Source organism: Megascapheus bottae, chromosome 17 (assembly GCF_031878675.1).
Source record: "Megascapheus bottae isolate mThoBot1 chromosome 17, mThoBot2.hap1, whole genome shotgun sequence".
Taxonomy (NCBI): domain Eukaryota; kingdom Metazoa; phylum Chordata; class Mammalia; order Rodentia; family Geomyidae; genus Megascapheus; species Megascapheus bottae.
The window spans coordinates 37,440,112-37,467,159 of NC_143525.1; the positions used below are offsets into that span (position 1 = coordinate 37,440,112).

The following is a 27,048-nucleotide window of genomic DNA, read 5'->3' on the forward strand; positions in this document are numbered from 1 at the left end:
CGGCTCCTCGGTGGAGGAGGTGTTTGGGCCTGAGAGTGAGGCGCGGAGGGTCGGCCAGCGTGTCGCCAGCGTTTTGAGTGGACAGGTGCCAGGGCTGGTGGGGACAGCCGCCCGAGAGAAGCACCATGATTTCGGCCGCACAGTTGTTGGATGAGTTAATGGGCCGGGACCGAAACCTTGCCCCGGACGAGAAGCGCAGCAACGTGCGGTGGGACCACGAGAGCGTAAGTCCCCGCGGGCCTGGGGCCTGCGCCCGGGCGCCGTGGGGGCGGGGAGGGAGCGGCGCGGGCCGGGGCGGGGCGGGGCGGCGGCGGCGGGGAGTCCCGGGCCGCGGCGCGGCCGTCCGGGCGGGAGGCGGGATCCCCGGGGGTCCGGGTTCGGGCCCGGGCTGCCGCGCCGCGGTCGCTCCGTCGAGGAAGTGCAGTCCGGCCGGCGAGGCGCGGGAAAGGGGAAGGCTGGGCGTCTGGGGCGATCGCTCTCCTCACGGAGAACGGAGAGAAGGGCGCCGTCTTCCCGTTACGTGGGTTCGCCGTGGTGACTTGACGGGGGCGGGGGGGCGGGCGTCGTGGCCGTCGCTGATTCAAGCGTGGCTCGTTTTGGAGCTTCGAGGGGACGCGGGGTGACAGGTTCATAAGTCGGCAGGGTTTATCGTCGTGGTTTACGGATGTTTGACAGTCGTTCCAAGTCCCTCAGATTGGCGGTTGTTAGGCTTTCCCGATTCCATCGCAGTGCAGTCGACCCTCTTGCCCTGCTGTGGAAAGAGCAACCATCACATGTGCCCCCCACCCCCAAGTTCAGAAGTGAGAACTCACCCCCCCCCCCAATTTCTAGGCAAGAAATGAACAAAACTAAACTTGGAGTCCTGCTTGCTTTCCACCGTGCCTTGGAGCTGTCGCCTTACAAATACAGTTAGTGTGTTTCTGATTTTTTTTAATCCAATTTTGAATGTATAATGCGACGCTTATTTTAGATAGTTGTAAAACTTTAATTGTACTTTCCACATAAAATCAAACACCATAATTTTAAAACTGTTGCTGATTAGAATAAGAGGAAATATTTTGACAGAGCCCTGTTTTTAATCTTACAGCCTTGGGGTTTGAACTCATGCTCTTCAGCTTGGAAGGCAGGCGCTCAGCCAATTAGAGCCACTCCCTGTTTGTTTGGGTTTTTTTTTTTTTGGCATGTGTCACTCTGTGAACCTAGGATAGCCTGAAACTACTGTGAAATCCACATGGTCCTAGAAACTGGAGAGCCTCCTGCTTCAGACTCCTTAGTGTTGGAATTATTGTGTGCCTCCATGTCCAGCTAACATACAGGCATTATTAAAATTAGGTGTTTGCTATTTTAAAAACAATCTTTAGATAGAATTTTTTTTTTTTTTTTTGCAATGCAGGAGCATCGTTACTGCTAAATGAGCCCTTTACATTGAAACAAAAAGTTTGGCTAAAGTATTGAGTTGTATGCAACCCAATTAAAGAATAATATAGTGTTCTACAATATAATTTATTCTGCAGGGTATTTGTTAAATTCATTCATGTACTTGTGATTAATTTTACCTGTGACTCTTTTTTTTTTTTTTTTTTTTGGCCAGTCCTGGGCTTGAGCTCAGGGCCTGAGCACTGTCCTTGGACTTTCTCAACTAGAGCTCTACCACTTGAGCCTCGGCACCACTTCCGGCTTTTTTCTATGTATGTGGTACCAAGGAATCAAACCCGGGTCTTTGTGCATGCTAGGCAAGCACTTTAACCACTAGGCCAAACTCCTGGCCCCTACCTGTGACTCTTGTGCCTGTCTTGGTCCTTGAACTCAGGGCCTGCGCAATGTCCCTGAGCTAATTATGCTCAAGGCTAGCACCATATAACTTTAGCCACGGGTCTACTTCAGGCAATTTTTTTTTTTTTTTTTTTTTTGCCAGTCCTGAGCCTTGAACTCAAGAACTCAAGGCAAGGCTAGAGATCTACTACTTGAGCCACAGCACCATTTCTGGCATTTTTCTGTGTATGTGGTACCAAGGAATGGAACCCAGGTCTTTGAGCATGCTAGGCAAGCACTCCTACCACTAGGCTAAACTCCCAGCCCCCCCCTTTTTTTTTTTTTTAAGTAGAGATGTCTCACCAGCTTTTCTTGCCCAGGCAAGATTTGAACCATAGTCTTCCTATCTCAGCCTTCTGGGTAGCTACAGTTACAGGTATGAGCCACCACTCAGCAAGATGTGAATCTTTTTTTTTTTTTTTTTTTTTTTGCCAGTCCTGGGGCTTTCTCAAGATGAGAGTTCTATCACTTGAGCAACAGCACCACTTCCGGCTTTTTCTTTGTATATGTGATACCGAGGAATTGAACCCCGGGTCTTTGTGCATGCTAGGCAAGCACTCTACCATTAGGCCAAACTTGCAGCCCCAAGATGTGATTTGGGTGGGTGGGGGGGTGGTCATCGGGCTTGAATTCTGGGCCTGGGCGCTGTCCCTGGGCTCTTCTGCTCAAGGCTACCACCCTACCCTGGAGCCAAACCCCACTTTCCGTTTTCTGAAGGTTAGTTGGAGATAGGAGTCTCAGATTCTTTTATACCCGGACTGGCTTTAAACCTTGATCCTGAGTAGCTAAGATTACAGGCATGAGCCACTATGGCAACGAGAATCTTTAAAAAAGAGTTCTGTGGATTTTTAAACAACCTTTGGTCTCCATTTGTCACATTAAGAGTAAGAGTTGCAGGATGGGAATATGACTTAGTAGTAGAGTGCTTGCCTAGCATGCATGAAGCCCTGGGTTTGATTCTTTAACAGAAAAGGCTGGAAGTGGCACTATGACTCAAATGGTAGAGTGCCACCCATGAGCAAAAGAAGCTCAGGGACAGTGCCCAGGCCCTGAGTAAAACCCCAGGACTGATTTTTTTTTTAAAGTAAGAGTTCTTGTGTTCTTGTTTGTTTTGGTCAGTCTTGGGACTTGAACTAAGGGCTCAGTACTGTGTCAGAGCTTAACCCATCAGCCTAAGTTTTACAAAGGTAGAAAACTCGATGGTTTAGCTGATAAACAAATAGGGTGTTTGAGTATTTTGCATTAACAAGAAAAATAACTGCTATTTTCTGCCTCCTTGTTTTGTTTTTTGTTTTAGTGCTTTTAATTTATTTTAACTTGATAGTCATAGTTAAAATGTTACGCCTTTAATGACAGGTTGCACTTTATTCTAGAGTGAAAGTATCAAGTCATTTAATTGGCATTTCGGATCATGCCTGGGGGAAAGGAGAGGGTGATGTTGGTAATGATGGCCAGAACAAAGTATACAACCTTTTCTAAATAGTAGAATTACTGTAGACAGTAAAAATAGAGAAGAGATTGATACATAACCATACTTTTGGCTTTTAATCTATCTGGGAATTTTTCTTTCCCACACTTGTAGATGGGAAAAGCTACCTAAGTTGAGCCAGGGTCATTTTGTTTTGATTCCTTTCAAATAGGATGAGAAAATGCCAAAAGGAAGAAGCAGTAGTATATTAAGCCAGGAATGGTGGTTTCTTCCTATAACTTAAGTAGTTAGAAAACTGAGGAAGGTGTTGTACAGTTCCAGGCCAGCCTGAGCTACTTAGTGACCCTTCCCCAAAAAGAAAAACAAAAATTTCCAATTGTAGCCTAAGAAAATAGCACCTGAGTGGGAAGTGAGACTCTATCTCAAAAATAATGAGGAAGGGCCAGGAAAGTTTGGCCTAGTGGGTAGAGTGCTTACATAGCACACACAAAGACCCAGGTTTGATTCCTTGGTACCACATACATAGAAAAAAGTCAGAAATGGTGCTGTGGCTCAAGTAGAGCTCTAACCCTGAGAAAGAACATTGTTCAGCCCTGAGTTCAAGCCCTGAGACTGGCAATAAATAAATAAATAAATAAATAACAAAACACAGGTCTGGAGGTATAGTTCAGTAGAGCACCTACTTAGCTAATGTGAAGCCTAGTCCAAATGTCATACTGTCAAATGAGAAGAGTGAGAATATTACTGTATATATCCTTATTCAAATCTGTGTTAATACATAGCTACAGCATTTTCTTTATATCCCCTAGCCCTTCCATTATGTTGAAGCATTAATTTTAACCCTAAATGTCATTAGGTATCTTTCAAATAAAAAAACGTAACAAGGGCCGGGAATTTGGCCTAGTGGTGGAGTGCTTGCCTAGCATGCACAAAGACCCGGGTTCGATTCCTTGGAACCACATACTTAGAAAAAGCCAGAAGTGGTGCTGAGGTTCAAGTGGTAGAGTTCTAGCCTTGAGAAAAATCAAAGGACAGTCCTCACGCCCTGAGGTCAAGCCCAGGACTGGCAAAACAAACAACAACAACAAAACGTAATGAGGCTGGAAATTTGGCCTAGTGGCAGAGGCTTGCCTAGTGTGTATGAAGACCCAGGTTTGATTCCTCGGTACCACATACTTAGAAAAAAGCCAGAAGTGGTACTGTGGCTCAAGTGGTAGAGCTCTAACCTTGAGAAAGTCCAAGGACAGTGCTCAGGCCCTGAGCTCAAGGCCCAGGACTGGCAAAAAAAAGAAAAAAGTAATGAATGAATATTGTCACATTTCCTGAGTAGTTGCTTTAGGAAAAATATATGTGAATGAATACCCCCTATATAGTATGTGATTAGACATTTTTTGGTCCCAATCCTAGGTTTTGAACTCAGAGCCTGGGCACTATCCTTCAGCCTTCTCAAGACTAGTGCTCCACCACTTGAGCTACTGCACCATTTCTGGCCTTTTTGTTTATGTGGTGCTGAGGACTGTCCAGGGCTTTATGCATGCTAAGCAAGCACTTGACTGCTAAGGCTCATTTCCAGCTCCTAATTAGACTTTTTTGCTTTTTTCCACTATGGGAGAAGGCAGCTTAGATGGGGAAGCTACAGTATTTATTTAGTCAGTTTATTGCCCTTAGGTAACAGAATGCTGTAGATACGGCACTTAGCCCTGGAGTGCTATCAGTGTGATTAATAAGAATTATGAAAGTAGTTGGGCGACATGGCTCACACCTGTAATCCTAGCTACTCCGGATACTGAGATCTGAGGCTCAAGATTCAAAGCTAGCCTGGACACAAAAGAATCTGAGACTCCAATTAACCTCTAGAAAAACAGAAGTGGGACTTGGCTCAGGGGGGCCGTAGCCTTGAGCTGAAGAGCTTAGGGACAATGCCCAGGCCCAGGGCTAGGGCAGTAGCCTTGAGCTGAAGAGCTCAGAGACAGCGCCCAAGGCTGAGTTAAAGCCCCATGACCCCCACACACACATACATAAAAAGAATTATGAAGGAAGTGGTACTGTGGTTCAAAGTGGTAAAGCACTAGCCTTGAGCAGTAGGAGCTCAGGGATAGTGCCTAGGCCCCACGTTCAAGCCACATGACTGACACTCCCCCATTTTTTTTTTTTTTAAATGAAGGAGCTGCGTGCTTGTGGCCCAAGCCTGTAATGCTAACTGCTCAGGAGGCTGAGATCTGAGAAATCACTGTCCAGAGCTAGTTCAGGCAGAAAAGTCCTATGAGACTCTCCAGTTAATCACCCCAAAGTAGAAGTGGAGCTGTGGCTCAGGAGTAGGAGAGTGCTAGCCTTGAGCAAAAAGAGCTCTGGGACATCTCCCAATCCCTGTCCCTTGACCACAAAAAAAAAAGGTTGTGAAGGACTAAGTACATTTAACACAGTCACAATGAACTCTTGGGTGCTGAGAACCCACAAGAGGGGCACCTAACTCAGACTGGGATACCTAGTGAGGGCTTTAACACAGAGGCCCTTAAATATTTAGGACGTAAAAAATTTAAAAAATAATAATTAAGATGTTAGTATGGTTTTTTGATGGGAAGAAATTGATGACCTGAATTACTGATAATGTTTAGTCAGTGTGCAGAGTACAGTGGGGAGGATAAAGTGTCAATCCACATTTCCCTAAATATTTGTATTTAACTAAGACATAGCCCCACCTTTGACTTTCTTATGTTAAATACTACTGTCTGGTTTTAAGATGGATTTCATATAAGTATTTGGCAATTCGTTTTGGCTTTTTTTTGCCAGACCTGGGGCTTGAACTCAGAGCCTGAGGATTTGTCCTTAGGCTTTCTCAAGGCTAGGGCTCTGCCACTTGAGCCACAGCATCACTTCTGGCTTTTTGTTTGTTTTTGTTTTTTTCAAAGAAATTACATTTAGGGATGGGAGTTTGTCCTAGTGGTAGAGTGCAAGTGGTAGGGTTTCAGCCTTGAGAAAGGCCAAGGACAGTGTTCAGGCCCTGAGTTCAAGCCCCAGGACTGGCAAAAAAAAAAGAAGAAAATTACATTTATGTATTTTTTGCGATATTAGGATTGAACCCATGGTCTTGCATTTGCTAGGCAAATACTATGCCACTTTAGTTATGCCCCAGCTCTAGTGTAGAATTTATTTTTATGAGTGTGTGTGTGTGTGTGTGTGTGTGTGTGTGTGTGTGTGTGTGCGCGCGCGCGCGTGCGCGAGCACATTGGTCCTTGCGCTTAAATTTGGGTTCTGGTTGCTGTCCCTGAATTTTAGTGGTCAAGGCTAGTTCCCCCTCCAGCTTTTTGTAGTTAAGTGGAGATAAGAGTGTCATGAACATTTCCTCCTGGGCTGACTTTTGACTATGGTCTGCAGATCTCAGTTTTCTGAGTAACTAGGATTATAGATTTGGGCCACCAGTGCCCAGCAGTAGTGTAGGTTTTTTAATATAATTTTTTTTTTTCTGAGAAGGCTTCCTATATTTACTGTTGCTATTTTGGAGCCAGGAAACAGCAATTAAAAAGTAAATTAATTCTGTCCATCTTGCATATCTTTTCTTTCTTGAAATTCAGAAATGTGAAGACTAATAAGGTTCAACAAATGTTCTTATGCTTGGTTGGTTGAAATATGAGTATGTCAAGAAATAAAATTTTGGCACCCTTTTCTAGTACAGTTGTTTTTTTTGGGGGGGGTCATGGGACTTGAACTCTGGGCCTGGGCACTGTCCCTTGAGCCAAGCCCTATTTCCCATTTTTCTAAAGGTTAATTGGAGATAAGAGTCTCAAAAACTTTCTTTCCCTGGCTGACTTTGAACATTGATCCTTAGATCTCAGCCTCTGGAGTATATAGGGTTACAGGCGTGAGCCACTGCGCCCTGGCTCTAATAGTTTTAAAGTAGCAATTTAAAAAAGTTAAGTATCTTTTTTTCTGTCCTCTAGGTTTGTAAATATTATCTATGTGGCTTTTGTCCTGCGGAATTGTTCACAAATACTCGTTCAGATCTTGGTAAGTGAATTATCTTTGTAATTTTTGTGAAATTGGTGATTTAATGTTTCTTGGTTGGCCTGAGTGATACACACCTGTGCTTATAACTCATTTTTTTTTAAATTTTTCTTTTTTTTATTGTTGGGATAATGTATAGAGGGGTTACAGTTACATTCACTAGATAGTAAGTGCATTATTTCTCACACATTGATACCCCTTCTCATGTTTTTGTCCATTTCCCTCCCCTCTGCCCCTATAACTTATTTCTTACTTGAAGTATTTGAATGTATTAATTATATTAGTCTAGTGGTAACCTAATTAAACGCACATGTCTATTTCTACTTTCTCCGAAAACCCATTGTGGAAATTATTTATTTATCTGTTTGTTGATCATGAGGCTTTGAACCCAGAGCCTGGGTGCTGTCCCTGAGCTTTTGTGCTCAAGGCAAGTGCTTTACCACTTTGAGCCATCACAATTCCACTTCCATTTGCTGGTTGTTAATTGGAGATAAAGAGTCTCAACAACTTTCTTTCCCTGGCTGGCTTTGAACTGTGATCCTCAGATCTCTGCCTCCTCAATAGCTAGAATTGATTACATGTGTAACTCACCAGCACTAGCTTAGTTCAGGAATATTGTTTTTTTAGTTTTTATTGTTATGAAGGTAATGTACAAAGGGGTTGCATAAGTCTGGTAAAGAGTACATTTCTTTTTACACTATGTCACCCCTTCCCTTGCTTCCTTCGGAGATTTTTCAACCTTGACAATGCTGACAATTTGAAGTAGTTTTCACTGACTATCCCATGCATTGTAGGAGTTTAGGAGCATCCCTAGCTTTTACCCTTTATATGCCAGTAGCACTCCTCAGGATAACCAAACTTGCCTAAAGACAATTCTAAATGTCCTCTGGGGATAAAATTGCATGCTAGTAGAGAACTACTAGTATAGGTTGTCCTTTGCACCTATTGATCTTCCCTCTCCTACCCTAATACCCCAGGAAAATAGAGGGTTATATTCTGCAAGAATTGAACTAGACTCTAGTCATCTAAGCCAAAAATTACAGAACACAATTGACTTTTGTTCTCTCAAGTGTGGTACATAACTTGTATTCTAGATACATCACAGTGTTTGCCTTAGAGTATCGAGGAGCACATTAGGGCTGGAAGAGTCAAGATCTTCTTGAAATTCCATTTAGCACAGGTCAGTAGTGAGTAAAATGAGATTATAAACAGAGATTAAACAAGTCCTTAATAAGTGGGATTCTCCTGCCCTCTATCCAGATCCTCAGAAGAGAAAGGATTCTTTACTGGGAAAGTCAGCCTTTTCAGAGAAGAGATCTCTTTGAGTATGGACTCTGGGAATCGCCCAAAAGAAAGTCTGAATGTCTGACTTTCATTTGGCAATGCCCTTTAATGACAAACCTGGTGTTGCCAAACAACATCCAACCATTTATATTTTTTTAATGTCATGAATCCAGCCATATTTTTTAATTAGCTTTTAGAAATCAGTCACTTGCCAAGGAATACTATTCAGACACTTCAAGAAAACATTCAACATGATAGATTAATTAACAAAACCAAGAGATGGGGGAAGTTTCGAAGAATAAGTGGTAATTGTGCTATGCATGCCCTTTAATTTTTAATTTTAATTTTTGGTTGAGGTGGAGGTCTTCCTAACATTTTGCCCAGGGTAGCTTCAAACCACTCTTTTCCTCTCATCTTCATGTCCCTTGTTAGTAGCAGAAATTACAGGCTCGAGCCACCATGTCTGGCCTTAACATCCTAGATTTAAATAAGACAAAAAGCTAATGTAATAGAATGAATTAATCTGCTGTGGACTGGCCTGTCTGCCTCCCCCCTCCTTTCTATCTTTAGTAGTTTTATTGAAAATAAAAGACTTGGGGCCGGGAGTTTGGCCTAGTGGTTAAAGTGCTTGCCTAGCATGCATGAAGACCCGGGTTCGATTCCTTGGTACCACATACATAGAAAAAAGCCGGAAGTGGTGCTGAGGCTCAAGTGGTAGAGCTCTAGCCTTGAGAAAATCCAAGGACAGTGCTCAGGCCCTGAGCTCAAGCTCAGGACTGGCAAAAAAAAAAAAAAGAAAAGAAAAGTCTTAAGAACTTTCCTGCCCATAGTTGGTTTTGAACTGTAATCCTCTGATCTCAACCTCCTAGGTAGGTAGGATTACAGGCATGAGCAACTTGTTCTGGCCTCTGCTGTATTTCAAGACTCAAGATACATTAGTATTGAGAGAATTTTCATTGGCTAAGTTTAGATGTTTGAGAAACAGTTGGAAACAGACATTCAGGAAACAAAAATAAGGAGAACTTTTATCAATATAATTTTTTTTGCACGGGGCGGGGGTCATTTATGGGACTTGAACTCTGGGCGTTGTCCCTGACCTCTTTAGCTCAAGGCTACCACCCTACCTCTTTCAGCCACAGTGCCACTTCCAGTTTTCTGGTGGTTAATTGAAGATAAGAGTCTCATGGACTTTAGTGCCCAGGCTGGCTTTGAATTGCAACCCTCAGATCTCAGCCTATGTAGCTAGGATTACAGGCTAGGATACAAGCGCGCTGGCTTCAAGTATTTTTCTTATCCACCTTTTGTTTGGTTCTACAGAAAATACTATTTGTGTGGCTAAAAATAAATACTAAAAACATGTTAGCCTAAATATTTGATGAATATGATTTGTAAACTTAAGTTGTGCACCAGTGGCTCACACCTGTAATCGTATCCACTCAGGAAGCTGAGATCTGAGCATTACAGTTCAAAGCCAGCCCAGGCCATAAAGTCCATGAGTCTTAGTCATCCCTCCTTCCAGAAGTGGGAGTTGTAGCCTAAGTGGTAGAGTGCTAGCTTTGAGGGCTTTGACCCCAAGGTCAAGCCCTAGGACCAGCACCCCCCCCCCCAAAAAAAAGATTGTTAAACTAAAAATCCAAAGTAGCATAAAATTTATAAATTTGAGGCAAGAAGCTATTAGGTGTATGACAGGAAAGTTTATTAAATGTCATGTAAACACTTTTTTTGGTCTCTTAGGTCCATGTGAAAAAATTCATGATGAAAATCTACGAAAACAGTAAGTTGTATTTTTTTTTTTTTGCTCTTTGGCAGCATGAAAGAATCAGAAATTCACTTCATATATACCTGGTTACTCTTTGTCCTAAATACAAAGTTCTTGACGCAAGTTAATACAGAATATGTGACTTGTTAGTGAATGTATGTTTATTTTTTTTTATCAGGTATGAGAAGAGTTCTCGTTTTATGAAAGTTGGCTACGAGAGGGATTTTTTGCGATACTTACAGAGCTTACTTGCAGAGGTAGAACGTAGAATCAGGCGAGGCCATGCTCGTTTGGCATTATCTCAAAACCAGCAATCCTCTGGAGTAAGTATGAAATGAATACAATCTTGGTAAAGATTCTTTATTCTCTAAAGATCTAGAGACCTAATGTTTGAAACTTGTTTTGAAGCTACACCCTCCTAGGCTCCCTCCCTCCTCCTATTCTCTGGTCCTCCTAGTTTGGCCCTCCCTTCTCCCCTCCTCCACCTCCTTTCCCCATTACCCTCTTCTGTGCTGGGAATCAACTTGGAGCCTTGTACATTCTAGCAGAGCATTATGCCCAAGGCAAGCATTCTACCACTCAACTACATTCCCAACCATCTGGGCACTGTTTTAGCAAGGAAACCAACACAGACAGTTTTCCTTCCTTCTTGTCTTCAGCTCAGTGAGAAGGGAATGGAATGTGGAAAAAGGCCAGGGTTGTTTCAGGAAAATTCCTCTCAATTGGAAAAGGCAAGTCCCTTGATGAATGACCTTTGTGCTAGAAACCAAACCAAAGAAGCCAAATCACACCAAAACCAGGGGAACCATACCCCAAAGAGGGAACATCTAATCCAAAGACTGAAGAAGCAAAGGTTACATCTTTCCACAGAACCATAGCAAAACTGGGATATAAAGGTTATCAGGAAGTAGGGCCATCTGAATTTTGTTTTTTAAGATAGGATCTTGCTATGTGTCCCCACCTGCCCTTGAACTGGTGATCTTCCTGCCTCATTCTCCTGAGACTTGGGATTATTAGGTCACTTTTGAATTATATTTCTTGAAATGTAATTTCAGCTCTACCTAAAGAATGATGATTTCGTTTTGAAGGGTTCCCTGAAAGAAGCAAATCCAAATATTTGGAAACTTCTGTACTAGTCCAGAGAAGCAATGTCAGTTTGGATGAAGACTGTAGAAGCAAAAGCAACAGGACTTCTAGGATTGGGAGTTAGGTGATCAGGGATGCAAAAATTCACATATTTGCCTAGTTCTTAGCTTAAACAGATGTGCTAACAGTTTCTATTTCAGGCCTCAGATGCTTTTAATTAATTTTTTTAATTTATTTTTTGGAGATACTAGGGTTTAAATTCAAGGCTTTATGCTTATGAGGGAGGGAGGTAGTCTATCTACCATATATTCCTAGGCCTTTTTTTCTTTTGGGGGGACAGTCCTGAGGCTTGAACTCAGGGCCTGGGCACTGTCCTTGGGCTTTCTCAAGGCTAGTGCTCTACCATTTTAGTCACAACACCACTTCTAGCCTCTTCTCCAAGGAATCAAACCCAGGGCTTCATGCATATTAGGCAAACATTCTACCACTAAGCCACACTCCCAGGCCCATCCTAGCCCTTTTTGAGTCTGGAATTTTTTTTTTCAGTCTTCATTAGTAAAATATGTTGATTTTGCTAATCATAAGCTTTTTCAAAGTGTAACTGACAAATATTTCTTACTACCTTATGTGACCGTGTTAGGCCATATCTCACTAGGTAATTAGAACTGGCCTAGAATTCAAGGTCCTCTTGCCTCCTTATCCTGAGTGCTGCAGTTACTGGCGTGAGCAACATCTAAACTTTAGTTATCACATAAAAAAAATGTTGTTGGGTGTGGCAAATTATACTAATAATCTCAGCAGAGTCTTGAATTTGAATTTGGGCTACATAGCCAGGTCCTGTCTTAGAAGATTTTTTTTTTTTTTTTTTTTGGCCAGTCCTGGGCTTGAGCTCAGGGCTTGAGCACTGTCTTTGGACTTTCTCAAGGCTAGCACTCTACCACTTGAGCCTCAGCACCACTCATGGCTTTTTTTTTTTTTTTTGCTATGTATGTGGGCTACTGAGGAATCGAACCCGGGTCTTCATGCATGCTAGGCAAGCACTCTACCACTAGGCCAAACTCCCTGCCCTTGTTTTGTTTTTTTAAAGCTGGTCCTGGGGATGGCCTGATGTAGCCTCTTTGTTTTGTTTTGCCAGTTCTGGGCCTTGAACTCAGAGCCTGAGCACTTTTCTTGGGTTTCTCAAGGCCAAGTGCGCTACCATTTGAGCTACAGCACCACTTCGAGCTTTTTTTTTTTTCCTTCCCTATGTATAGGGTAGCAAGGAATCAAACCTGGGTCTTCATGTCTTCATGCATATTAGGCAAGCACTCTACCACTAGGCCAAACTCCCGGGCTAACCCTGAACCTCTTTGTGCACAATGCCAGCATTCTACTACTTGAACCACAGTGCCACTTCTAGCTTTTTGAATAGTTTATTGAAGATGAAATTGCATAGACTTTCCTGCCTAGGCTGGCTTTGAACCTCGCTCCTCAGATCACATTCTCCTCCTAAGTAGCTAGGATTACAGATGTGAGCCCCTGGTGTCTGGGTTCAAATCTTTTTTTTTTTTTTTTTTTTTTTGTGGGTCATAGGGCTTGAACTTGGGCCTGGGTGCTGTCCCTGAGCTCTTCGGCTCAAGGCTACCACCCTGCCCTTGAGCCAAGCCCCACTTCTGTTTTCTAGAGGTTAATTGGAGATAAGAATCTCAGGTTCTTTAGTGTCTGGGCTGGCTTTGAACCTTGATCCTCAGATCTCAGCCTCCTGAGTAGCAAGGTGGCATGAGCCACCACACCAGCCAGGGTTCAAATCTTTTATTTTCAGTATTGGGATTGAACCCAAAGCCTTGCAAGTGTATTACCACTGAGCTGCACCTTTTTCAGAGTTTGAATGTTATCTTTTTTTTTTTTTTGCCAGTACTGGGCTTGAGCTCAGGGCTTGAGCACTGTTCTTGGGCTTTCTTCAAGGTTAGAATTATGCCCTGAGCCACCGCACCACTTCTGGCTTTTTTTGTGTGTGTGTGTGTATATGGTACCAAGGAATCGAGCCTGGGTCTTCTTGCATGCTAGGCAGGCACTACTACCGGGCCTGTATCTTTTCTATGATAATATAATGCATCTTATTTTCTTCAACAGGCTGCTGGCCCAACAGGCAAAAATGAAGAAAAAATTCAGGTTCTAACAGACAAAATTGATGTGCTTCTACAGCAGGTAAGGATTATGTTCATTAATGTAGAAAAATAATTGAGAAAGATATTTTCCCAATAATACAAATTAAAACCTCAATGCAGGGTGGGCAAGGTAGTACATGATTGTAATCTCAGCTCTGGTAAAGTTGAAACAGGTGTATGGAGAGTTCAAGACCATTTAGGGCTAAGTATTAGCAAGATGGTTGCAACAAAAACAACAAAACTCCATAATGTAATTATAACATTTGTTTGAATGACCCAAATGAAAAAAACTGGCCACACCAAGTGTTGATGAGTATTCACCAACTAAAAACTTCACACATTGCTGGTGGGGATATATAAAAACAGTTCATCATTTAGGGGAAGATTTTATCTGTTTCTTTTTCTTTTTTTTTTTGCCAGTCTTGGGCTTGAGCTCAGAGCCTGAGCACTGTCCTTGGACTTTCTCAAGGCTAGAGCTCTACCACTTGAGCCTCAGCACCACTTCCAGCTTTTTTCTATGTATGTGGTACGAAGGAATCGAACCCGGGTCTTCATGCATGCTAGGCAAGCACTTTAACCACTAGGCCAAACTCCCAGCCCCGATTTTATCTGTTTCTTAAAGGGTAGAACTCCATGCACCAGTGGCCCATGCTTATAATTCTATCTATTCAGGAGGCTAAGATTGGAGGATGATGGTTTGGAACTAACTTGGGCAGGAACCTGAAACTCTTCCCTTTAATAAACTACTTAGAAAAAGCCACAAACATGGGGCCGGGAGTTTGGCCTAGTGGTAGAGTGCTTGCCTAGCATGCACGAAGACCCGGGTTCGATTCCTTGGTACCACATATATAGGAAGAAAGCCGGAAGTGGTGCTGAGGCTCAAGTGGTAGAGCTCTAGCCTTGAGAAAGTCCAAGGACAGTGCTCAGGCCCCGAGCTCAAGCCCAGGACTGGCAAAAAAAATTAAAAAAGAGAGGAAAAAGCCACAAACTGATGCTGTGTCTCACTGGTAGATGGCTAGCACTGAGCTCAAAGAGGCTCAAGAACAGCTCCCAAAGCCCTGAGTTCAAGTCCCAGGACCAGGGAAAGAGAGGGATGGAATTACTAGTTAGTAATAAAGAACTGGGGCTGTTGACTTTGAAGGAACTTTAATTTGACTGGAAGAAGCTAGACCAAAAAACAGCTAAATACAAGTTTTGGAAATTCAAACGAAATTAAATTCTGTAGTGATAGAACCAGTTTCTTAGTCATATATCTATGAGGTTGGGTTTGTGAGAAGAGCTAAAAAAAAAGTAAGCTAGCTTTTTTTTCGGGGGAGGGGCAGGGGTGCACAGTTGTGGGGCTTAAACTCAGGGCCTGGGCACTGTCATTGAGCTTTTATTGCTCAAGGCAATCACTTTACCGCTTTGAGCTACAACACCACTTCAGTTTTCTGATGGTTAATGGACTTTCCCACCTGGGCTGGCTTTGAACCTCAGATCTTAGTTTCCTGTGTAGTTAGTGCCCCAGCTGAGGAAAGCTTATGTCGGTGTGAATGTGTTCATTATTTGTGCAGTGCTGATAACTTCTGGATGTATGCATATGTCCACATTAACCAAGTTGCATCATTTCGTTGCATTTCTTGAAAGCTATAAAAATACACAAGGAATAAATCAGAGAAGTTTCAGAAAATAAGATCACTAAATGTTAATGAAATACAGAGGAAAGAAGGAAAGCAGTTGGATTAGAAAAAAGTTTTAACTATTTTTTATTCTTTCATAGATTGAGGAATTAGGATCTGAAGGAAAGGTAGAAGAAGCCCAGGGAATGATGAAATTAGTTGAACAGTTAAAAGAAGAGAGAGAATTACTTAGATCCACAACTTCGGTAAGTAACAAACTTCTAAAATTAGCCTATTTATTGTGAATTACCTGGGATTTAATGTTCTTGAATTACAAGTCATCATAACATTTATTTTTGGTCCAAGACAAGGATTCAAACTTGCTACCTAGTGCTTTTGCTCATTGGCTCACACTCTTCCAAATGAGCCATGTCTCTAACTCCAAAACATTTTTTTTTTTTTTTTGCCAGTCCTGGGCTTGGGCTCAGGGCCTGAGCACTGTCCTTGGACTTTCTCAAGGCTTAGCACTCTATCACTTAAGCCTCAGCACCACTTCCAGATGTTTTTCTATGTATGTGGTACCGAGGAATCGAACCCCGGTCTTCGTGCATGCCAGGCAAGCACTCTGCCACTAGGCCAAACTCCCGGCCCTCCAAAACATTTTTTTTTTTAATTTTTTTATTTTTTTAAGAATTTTTTTTTTATTGTAATTAGTAAAAGGGTTACATGATATTTGCCAGATAGAAGGTGCATTAATTCACATACATTGATACCCTTTCACATATCTTGGTACCCATTTCCCTCCCCCCAAAAACATTTTTTTAAGGGCCAAATAATATTTTTGGTTGGCAGGCAGCCAGCTGCAAATCTTTTGTTTTAGATAAGGATACAGTGTTTTAGATATAAAAAGGTCTTTTGTCAGCTGCTAGGCTCTGTTTTGCATCTTGAAAACAGACTTACCTAACCAGAAGATAAAGAATGAAAAGGAGGGGCGGGGAGTTTGGCCTAGGGGTAGAGTACTTGCCTAGCTTGCACGAAGACCCGGATACCATATACATAGGAAAAAAAAGCTGAAAGTGTGGTGTTGGGGCTCAAGTAGTAGAGCTCTAGCCTTGAGAAAGTCCAAGGACAGTGCTCAGGCCCAGAGCTCAAGCCCTGGACTAGCAAAAAAAAAAAAAACAAAACTCAGTTTTTTTCTACGGATCCTGTCCATCCATCTATTTCTTGATACATATGTATCTATAGGTCTTCATTTATATATATATAATATATTATATATATATGTTTGGTTTTTTTTTTTTTTTTTGCCAGTTCTGGGGCTTGAACTCAGAGCCTGAGCACTGTCCCTGGACTTTTTCCTCGAGGCTAGTGCTGTACCACTTTAGTCATAGCTCTACTTCTGGCTTTTTTTTTTTTTTTGGTCAAAACCCTCATGGATTTCCCTGCCTGAACTGTCTTTGAAATATGATTCACGGATCTCAGCCCCTTGAGGGTGGCTAGGATTACAGGTGTGAGCTACCAGCACTCAGCTAATAAAATAACTACAAAAACTATTTGATGACTTACATAAATAATAAATATTTAAGTTTGGAGTTTATTGATACTTTTACAGCACACATATTAAGCCTAAGAAATTAATGTAGACTAAAATAGATAACTTTCTGGAAATTGAAATTTTCTAAGACAACATGAGTATTCAGCAGTTGAAGTTGACTGGTGTTTTTTTAAACCTTTCCTGGAGGCTATGCAAGTTGGCTGCTTTTGCCATGCTTCTCACTATAAAAGTTAACTTGTTAATATCCAAAAATTAGAGTGTTGGGGACATTTGCAGCTTTTAGATTCATTACAAATGGGCTCTAAATGTACTTTTACCAAGTCTGTTCTAAATGGTGTTTTGTTTTGTTTTTTGAGTTTGCTATTCTTTCTTTTATACGTATTCTTATACCAATGAATTTGTCATTTCAGACAATTGAAAGTTTTGCTGCCCAAGAAAAACAAATGGAAGTCTGTGAAGTGTGTGGAGCCTTTTTGATAGTAGGAGATGCCCAGTCACGGGTGGATGATCATTTGATGGGAAAACAACACATGGGTTATGCCAAAATAAAAGCTACTGTAGAAGAATTAAAAGTAAGTTTAGGGGTATGAACATAGCTCAAATGATAAATTTCTTGCTTAACAAGTGGTGTGTCTTAGGTTTAATCTTAAGTACCACCAAAAAAGTTTACAAGAAACCTATGTTTTAGCTCTAACTAAAACTAACACTACTCTAGCTGGACACTGGTGGCTCAGGACACTGGCTACTCAGGATGTAAGGATTACAATTTGAAGCCAGTCCCAGCACAGAAATTCTAAGACTTTTGTGAGACTCTTACCCATGAGAGTCTTTTCTCCAGTTAGCCACCAGAAAACCAGAAGTGGCACTGGCTCACTGGTAGATCACTAGCCTTGAGCAAGTAAAACTCAGGAATAGCACCTAGGCCCTCAGTTCAGGAACATAACAGATTCCCCCACCCCCACCCCCCCAAAAAAAAATCCTAATTCTAATCACTAAAAATAGTTGCAGTTCACTGTAGCTAAAATTTGTGGCCAATGCATTGGATTTACCCCCTAGTACTAAGAGTACCATAATCACAATCTTGGGTGACATTTTGCTGTTCATCAAACTATCAACCTAAAATATTATTCAAGTAATGATATCTTTTGTAGTGTGTGTACATGGCTTTTAAATTTCTCCATTTCCCTGGAGTATACCAGATTCCTGAAGTTAGGCTTACATACAGCTTTACAATTGTTGTTCAGTGATGTCTTTTAAGATGAGATTTACTGCCAGGCCTGGTGGTTAACACCTATAATCCTAGCTACTCTGGAGGCTGAGATCTGAGTATCAAGGTTCAAAGCCTGCCTGGGCACTATAAAGTCCCTGAGATTCTTATCTTCAGTTAACCACCAGAAAACTGGAAGTAGCTCTGTGACTACAGGGGTAGGGCAGTAGCCTTGAACTGAAGAGCTCAGGAACAATGCCAGGAACTAGAATTCCAGCCTCATAAGCCACACACACAAAAAAAGATTAGAGTTACCTAAAAACCCAGTTTGAAGGGTGTGGGTGTAGCTCAGTGGTAGTGTGCTTGCTCAGTATGCCTGAGGCTCTCGGGCCTATCCCTAGCACCACAACAAAACAGAAATCTAACTTGATTTTTTTTCAGGAAAAATTAAGAAAACGAACTGAAGAACCTGATCGAGATGAGCGTCTAAAAAAGGAGAAACAAGAAAGAGAAGAAAGAGAAAAAGAACGGGAGAGAGAACGGGAAGAAAGGGAAAGGAAAAGACGAAGAGAGGAAGAAGAGAGAGAGAAAGAAAGAGCTCGTGATAGAGAAAGAAGAAAGAGAAGTCGTTCACGAAGTAGACACTCAAGCCGCACGTCTGACCGAAGATGCAGCAGATCTCGGGACCACAAAAGATCACGAAGTAGAGAAAGAAGGAGAAGCAGGTACACAAAACACACAAAGCCCTGTTTAGTTCATGAATCCACAGTAAAAAAGTACTAACGCCTGTAATCCTACCTACAATGGAGGCGAAGATCTGAGGATCAAGGTTCAAAGCCTGCCCAGGCACAAAAGGACCTGAGACTCTGGAAGTAGGGCTCAGAGGGTAGGGTGTAGCTTTGAGCTGAAAAGCTCAAGGACAGTACCCAGGCCCAGGGTTAGGGCAGTAACCTTGAGCTGAAGAGCTCTGGGATGGTGCCCAGGAGTTCAAGCCACATGACACCACTCCCCCCCGCCCCCCCCAAAAAAAGAAAGATTTCTAATGTAAAATTTATTAGAAAAAGCCAGGCACTAGTAGCACATGCATGCCTATAGTCTTAACTACTCAAAAGACTGCGATCAGAGGATCAGAGCCAGCCCTGGGAAGGAAGAAAGTCTGTGGGACTCTTTATTTCCCATTAACCTCCGGAAAACCAGAAGTGGAGCTGTGGCTCAAAGTGGTAGAGCCCTAACCTTGAACTGAAGAGCCCAGGGATTGTGTCTAATCCTGAATTCGAATTAAGCCCCAGGACTGACCAAAAAAAAAAACCCAAACAAAAACTATTTGAAAATTTTAGGTGTTTGCTTTAAGGGAAAGTGGTGTGTGTGCGCCTGCCTGTCTGTCTGTCCTGGGGATTGAACTTGGACTGGATGCTGTCCCTAAACTTTGGTTTAAGGCTTTTTTTTTTTTTTTTTTTTAACTACTTAAGCCTGTTAATTGAGCTGGTTAATTGAAGATAAAATTCTCATAGACTGTTTTGCCTCAGCCTTCTTCAAACTATGATCCTCTTCTCTCAGCCTCCTCTTGAGTAACTAGGATTACAAGTGTGAGCTACCAGTTCCTAGCTTAAGAGAATTATTCAATAATATACTTCCTTAAGTCTGATTTTTTTTCATTGTAATACCAGCTCACAGTTGCCCTCCTTTCTCTTAAATTATTAAGAAGTAGAGATCGACGAAGAAGCAGAAGCCATGACAGATCAGAGAGAAAACATAGATCTCGAAGTCGGGATCGAAGAAGGTCAAAAAGCCGGGATCGAAAGTCATATAAACACAGAAGCAAAAGTCGGGACAGAGAACAAGATAGAAAATCCAAGGAGAAAGGTTAGTTTATATGAGAGTTTGGTTTAGTTTATATGAGAGAAACTTATTTTCATTTTTCCTTTCCATGTATTTTTCTTCAGAGACAAGCAGATTCTGTTTCAAGCTATGTTCCTTTTCACTTCTAAGAAGCACCACTCAGTAAAAAACATTCTTATTACTGCTTCTAACTTGTGAGAATGATATTTGACATGCTTTCATGTAGTTTCTTTTAAGTGTTTCATTACTTTTCAGGATAATTAGACAGTAGGCTTTATTACGTTATTTGGTTCATATTTTGAAAATCGGCATCTAGCTAGCACTTGTGGTTCACGCCTGTAATCGTGTGTGTGTGTGTGCCAGCCTAGAGAGGAAAGTCTTGTCAGAATTTTAATCTCCAATTAAACATCAGAAAACAAGAAGTGGAACCATTCAAGTGGTGTAGTCCTACCCTTGAACATAGAAGCTGAAGAACAAAGTCTGGGACCTTAGTTCAAGTCCGGACTGGCACCAAAAAAAAACCAGTACTCCTGATACTTTACAAAGTAAATGTACATTGTTGTAGCATTTATTTCCTTCTAATTAACTATATAAGTTTCCAGAAGTTGAATACCCAAGTTTTTACATTGGCTCAAATGTTCATCTTCCCCTTTGATTTTTCTTTGATATTCTGTGCCTTCCCAACAGATTGTGCTGTTAGCACTAATAATGCATTTCAAATGTAGTCTTTGGTGCATCTTCACAGAAATATACTCCTTTTTAAATTTTGTTCCTATTGAAAAAGTATTCTTTTTCAGTCATTCAAGTCCTTTGTTTTCAGATTTTTTTGTCCATATATTTTTTATTGTAATTAATAGAAGGGTTACATGGTATTTGCCAGATAGAAGGTGCATTAATTCACATACATTGATACCCTTTCACAAGTCTTGGTCCCCATTTCCCTCCCCCCGTTTTCAGATTTTTTTAAAGCATCTTCCATTTTGTATTAGTTGAGCTGTTCTGCTTTGTATGATTTTAGAAAGAGCTGGTTTCTATCTGCTCTGTTTCATCCAGTTTTGCCTGTCTGTCCACATCTGATTACAACACTGTTTATGTGCTATTTGAGTTGTATGCTATCCTTTTATGCGATGTTCATTTTGCATAATTTTATAGATCTATTCAATTTTGTTAAACAATGTGTTTTGCTTCAGTCAGAGAACTAGTACCGCAAATAATGAACTTATTTCCTTATGATATTATTTCATATATATAATAAACTATTGTCAGATCTTTAATGTTTGATTTTTTTTTTTTAATTTGGAAATTGCTTCTGTGACTCAAGATAGTTATTAGTCTGGAAGTGTAGATCAGTGATGTAGAGAGCTTGCTTAACATGCTTGAGGCTCTTAGTCTAGTCCCTAGCACTGCCAGTCAGAAAAAGAATAGCTGTTTCTATAAAGGGACACGGATGTATATAAGTAAACTGACCTTGAATTCTCTCTTATAACCTGAGCTGGCGTCAAACTCATAATCTTGCGTTGGCCTCAGAACTGCTGAGATTACAGGTGCGCTCCACTGTAGCTGGCCATTTGCATTAGTTTTAAGAACTTTGAAGACTCAGATGCATTTTTTAGGCAAGGGTTCAACTGTCAAGAACCAAATAGGATTGTCAAAGCAAATTTATCTTCATGAGAAATTTTTAATCCTGTCTTGTTAGATTATGTGCTCTGTTCCATTTGTGCCACTTCAATTGGGTCAGTTCTTGTGAACAAAAGTTGGCTAGCTTTTCATAGCTATATAAAATCAGAGTTGAGTTGCACTGGCCATCTGCCCAAAAGCAAGCATATTTGTGTGATTTGGGGATAAAATAAAGAGATATTTTGACTTGCTTACCTGTAATTCCTGTAATAATGGCATTGTGGAATGTAGTAAAATTCTGTTTAAGCCAAATGAGCTGAGTTAGATTATGGACAGATAAAGGGTTTTCTGGTGAAAAGACTACATAGTTTTCTGTTAGACCTGTCTAGAATGATTGGGAATGCCATTATAGTGTTGTCTTATGCTTTGTGGGAAGGGAGGTCGCTTTTAGAAATTCCTTGTAGCCATCTAGATATTCCTGAGTATATAAATGTTGACTACAAGCCTGGGCTTTGTGGCCAGATATGAGCAGTGGGAGGCATTTGGTAATGGCAGATGAGTAAGACTATGGTTACTATTCTAGGTGCTGTAATGGAAGCAGTTTAACTCCACAAATGAGAAGTGATTTCCCACACAAAGGTATCTTACCATAAGCTAGCTTAAGGTTCTCTCTTTGTCAAGAGAGTTTCCATTTAATCCATAGCTCTAAAATCCACCACACATTTTAGATGTCCTTAGGACTATTAAGATTTGCCATATTTACATAGGACAGAAGATAAGATTATTGGACTGACTACTAGTCCTCTACGGGGGACTCTTCCTCATTGAAGCTACCTGTGCCTCGGAGAAGCCCATAAGGCACAAAGGGAGAACTTGTCCACAAGGTCAGTTAGAGCACAGTTCCCACAAGTAGTCAGACAGATATGAAGCAGGTTTTATAATTACCTACATATTGCTTTCAATATTTTGCAAATATGGGGCTGGATATGGTCTATCACATTGAGACCTTCAGTTCTTACATTTTTTCTTTCTTTTCTTTCTTTGTCTTTTTTTTTTTGGCCAGTCCTGGGGCTTGAACTCAGGGTCTGGGCACTGTCCTTGATGTTTCTCAAGGCTAGATCTCTACCACTTGAGCCACAGCACCACTTCCAGCTTTTTCGGTGTATATGGTACCAAGGAATCAAACCTAGGTCTTCGTGCATGCTTGCCAGGAACTCTAGCACTAGGCCAAACTCCTGACCCTTATACTCTGGTTTTTGTTTTTGTTTTGCCAGCCCCAATGCTTGAATTCAGGGTCCAAGCACTGTCCCTGAGCCTGTTTGTGCTCAAGACTAGTGTTCTACCACTTGAATCACAGCACTACTTCCAGATTTTCTATTTATGTGGTACTGAGGAGTCAAAACCAGGGCTTTTTGCATGCTAGGCAAGCACTCTACCGCTAAGCTACATTCCCAGCCAAGTTTTTACACTCTTTAAATGGAGCCCTTCCTGTACCATGTTTTGTTTGATTTCCATCCCTTTCTCCAAGTTACTTGGTGTTGAGTGATAATGACTTTTTGCAGAGTTTGGACATCTTTCGACCTTTTTTTTTTTTTTCCCCCAGTCCTGAGTTTGGGCTCAGGGCCTGAGCACTATCCTTGGGTTTTCTCAAAGCTAGAGCTCTACCACTTGAATCATAGCACACTTCTGACTTTTTTCTCTGTATGTGGTACCGAGGAATCATAGACTGGGGTTCGGGCATGATTAGGCACTCCATCACTAGACTAAACTCCCAGCCCAAACATCTTTCAGTCTTATAACCTTCTGGGTAAACTAGTCTTTCTTAAAGGAAAAATAACTTGCACAAAAACTTTCTAGTTTGCTTTAACATTTTTCTGAAGGAATCTTCTACTAGGACCTTAAGGCTAGAGTATACTTGTTCTTTGTAACACTTTGCCTCTTATCTAAAGTAGAGGAAATAGAGGAGAAATTGAAATGTCACTTTTTGGACAGATACCTCTTAGATGAAATTGCCAATTTTCAGCCAGGTTCTGTGGCTCAGTGGCTCACACCTGTAATCACAGCTACTCGGGAGGCTGAGATCTGAGGATCAAGGTTCAAAGCCAGCCTGGGCACAGAAGGACCTTTTTTTTTTTTTTTGCCAGTCCTGGGCTTGAGCTCAAGGTCTGAGGCACTGTCCTTGGACTTTCTCAAGGCTAGAGCTCTACCACCTGAGCCTCAGCACCACTTCCACGTTTTTTCTGTTTATGTAGTACCAAGGAATCAAACCCCGGTCTTTGTGCATTGTAGGCAAGCACTCTTATCACTAGGCCAAACTTGCAGCCCCAGGACCTGAGACTCTTATCTCCAATTAACCTCTAGAAAATGGGAAGTGGGGCTTGGCTCAATGGTAGGGCTGTAGTCTTGAGCTGAAGAGCTCAGGGACAGTGCCTAGGCCTAGTTTAAAACCCATGACCCACACAAAAAAAAAAAATTAAGAAAAAATTGCCAATTTTCTTAGTAAACCACATAAAGATATAATTGCTTAGAAAGGAATTTAAGATACTTTTAAAAATCAGTTGTAGAAGAATTTCATCTGTTAGGCCTCCATACTTTTTTTTAGAGTGATAAGGCAAAGAGTTTGATGGAAAGTATACTGTTAGTGGAATTGGTGGGCCCAGATTAGGTGGCTCAAGAGAAAGGTCTATTTTCTCAATATTAGCTATAGGATATTTAAATAAAATATGTGATTGGAGTCAGGCATCAGTTGCTCACACCTGTAATCTTAGCTATTTAGGAGGCTAGGATCAGGAGGATTGTAGTTTGAGGCTAGCTTAGCAGAAAAATTTGTGAGACCTTCTTCTTAACCCATAGTCAGAAGCAGTGGTGTGTACCTGTCATTCCAAGCTACATGAGAGGCTAAGATTATGAAGATTGTACTGCCTGGCCAGTTGGTGAGAAACCATCCCCATAGTGGGAAGTTGGACGCTATTCTATGTGCTTGGGATCCCAGAGACAATGGGAAACCTAAAGCAAGGCAGATCACAGATTTACTTGGACAGGAGACCCTATCCTGAAAGTAACCATTGAGACCACTTGAGGCATGGCTTACTGGTATCACTCCAGTTGAGCAATTGCTAGCTCTTGAGTTTAAAGCCCAAGTACCTTAAAAAAAAGGGAAGGGGAAAAAAATGTGATTGCATGACTGTATACTAAATAAACATTCCAGCTCCCCTGCCCCTTGGTTAGTTTTTACCCTTTTAATTTAACCTCCTATGAGCAGTTTTGTGTTATATCTTTGCATATCCTTACCTTTTGTGTTCTTTATCTGAAATGAAATTTGTTTAGCTTTTACACCATACATGTTAACTTTTCTGGTTTGAGAGAATTTGATGTTGTTTTACCTCTGCTGCTTTGAATTTTTCTTCTTCACCTCTCATAATTTACAAATTGCGTCTTGATCAATTCAGTAACTGTCAGTACTTGTAGTCGGAAATTGATTGTCTTCCATCTCTCAATTGTTTCACTTTCAAAAGAACGTAATTATTACACTTTAAAATCTGTGGTCGATGTCTTCTTTTATGGCAGAAAAGAGGGGATCTGATGATAAAAAAAGTAGTGTGAAGTCGAGTAGTCGAGAAAAACAGAGTGAAGACACAAACACTGAATCGAAGGAAAGTGATTCTAAGAATGAGGTCAATGGGACCAATGAAGACATTAAATCTGAAGGTGACACTCAGTCCAATTAAAACTGATCTGATAAGACCTCAGATCAGACAGAGGTAAGTGTATTGTTTCTCACTTTGATTAGGGCTTTTTGTTACTGTTTGACAGTGCAGCGTAAGTATGCACAGATGAAGATGGAACTAAGCCGATTAAGAAGACAAACAAAAGCATCTTCTGAAGGAAAAGACAGTGTAGTCCTGCAAAACATTTTGAGGTACATTGTTTTGTCTCAGCTATTTTGTAGCAGACTCGTGCCCCCATTAGTGTGCCTCTTTGGAAATTATTGCCCACGTTTGTAATATAGTCTCCATTAAAAAGTTAATTATCCTTTTTTTTTAGGGATTTTGCTGTCATTTCTTTTTTTTTTTTAATAAAAAGGTTGAACTGTTTTTTTATTTTTTTATTTTTGGTATTAAGTCCATCTTGTGTTGGTACATTGGCAGAGACATATGCTTTAAAAACTTAACTATTTCTGAGGCACATGTTGGACTATTTTGCTTTAATTAAAACTGCTAGTATTTCTTTGTCAAGGATGTTTCTAGTTTTTTGCTTTATTGCCTTGCATTCTAATGCAGTTTGTTCTGTAACTCGAGAGCCAGTAGCATTGGATTGATGGAAGTGTAGGGTTTATGAATTATTGCAGCTGACTACCATACCTCACACAGCGTTGGTGTTGTGAGCGGCCCATGAAAAGCCAAATTAAAAATCAAGGATTCAGTCAAACTAAGCAGGTACTCATGCCAGGTACTCCTTTCTCTACCCACATCCATGTTTGAATGCTATTGCCTGTGATCTTTACGCTTAACTGTTGTGTATCTTTTTTGTTCTTTACAAGAAGCACAGAGGGGTTTTTTGTGTATTGCGTGAAAAATCAAATGTTAACAGAATGGAATTTTTTTTCAACTGTGTGTAGGGATGCAGTGGTGCCCAGAATTAGATATCTTTAAAGAATTTTAAATACAGTAAATACTTCATATTATTCGCCTTGTTACATTCAATGCAATTCTCAAGTCTTTAAGAGGTATGTGTTTAATATTTCCTACTGTGTAGGAGAATTTGCAGTCAGCCATAGGAATATAGGAATCGTCGCTGGCTGATAAATAACAAGCAGCAGTGACCGGCAGGACAGACACTTCCAATCTGTGACATGCAAAGCACTGATAAACTGTCTAGAATTAATTTGGGTTTTTTTAAGAGCTATTTAAAAAGCCAGGTGTTGTAAGTGTTCTTTAAACCTCCTCTACACTGTTCATTCTTTGGGCTAGTGGTGTGGGACAAAATATTCCTAATGAAAGGAATTGGTGGTGTTCCTTTTCTAGGGTTCTATCTGTATGAGCCATTTTCATGTAGGAAAGTTTACACAGGCACATGGCGATAAGGATCACACCGATGTCTTTATTATTAAAAACAAATACAGACATTTCAAATACACAGGTTATAATTAGCAGTTAGTGACTGGGCCGACACTTAGTCATAAAAACTTTGCCTTTTATATGCTGTCTAATTATCATTTTTCCCCAACTTTTGCATTGTAGGACTACTGTTGGAAGATTTTTTGAAGAATACTGAAAACAGCATAAAGTGAAGATCGACATTAAAATGAGGTGAAAGAAAGCTATAGTTGCATAGAAAAGTATAAAAAGCTCAGTTAGTTTGGTTTTGTTTTTTGTTTTTAATTAAAAATTAATTCAGAACTTATATGACCTACCAGATTTCAGAACATGTGTTAATAGCATATATACCACTTAGGTCCTGTATCATATTTTCTCTTTAAGACTTTTTAAGAAATATTACCTAAACATATGGCTCGCTCAGTGTTTAATTGCAAGTTTTCATTCTTGGACTTTGAAAACAGGATTAAACATTAGTATTCATGTGAATCAGACTAAGTGGGATTTCTTTTTTTTCTTTTCTTTTTTTTTTTTTTTTTTTTTTACAACTCTGCTATACTTAGCCTTTGGATTTAGAAGTAAAATAAAGTATCTCTGACTTTCTGTTACAGAGTTGA

General features: G+C 40.8%; 1 protein-coding gene across 1 annotated transcript; it reads left to right on the forward strand.

The window, feature by feature from the left end:
* Window positions 1-27,048, forward strand: Luc7l3 (LUC7 like 3 pre-mRNA splicing factor). The gene is given in 13 exon segments (XM_090351021.1): window positions 1-224; window positions 7,180-7,246; window positions 10,262-10,301; window positions 10,465-10,609; window positions 13,485-13,559; window positions 15,279-15,383; window positions 17,083-17,244; window positions 18,321-18,604; window positions 19,582-19,742; window positions 24,903-25,043; window positions 25,149-25,254; window positions 26,576-26,585; window positions 26,587-27,048. Coding segments are annotated over 13 exon segments (1,434 nt in total). The 5' UTR covers window positions 1-125; the 3' UTR covers window positions 26,626-27,048.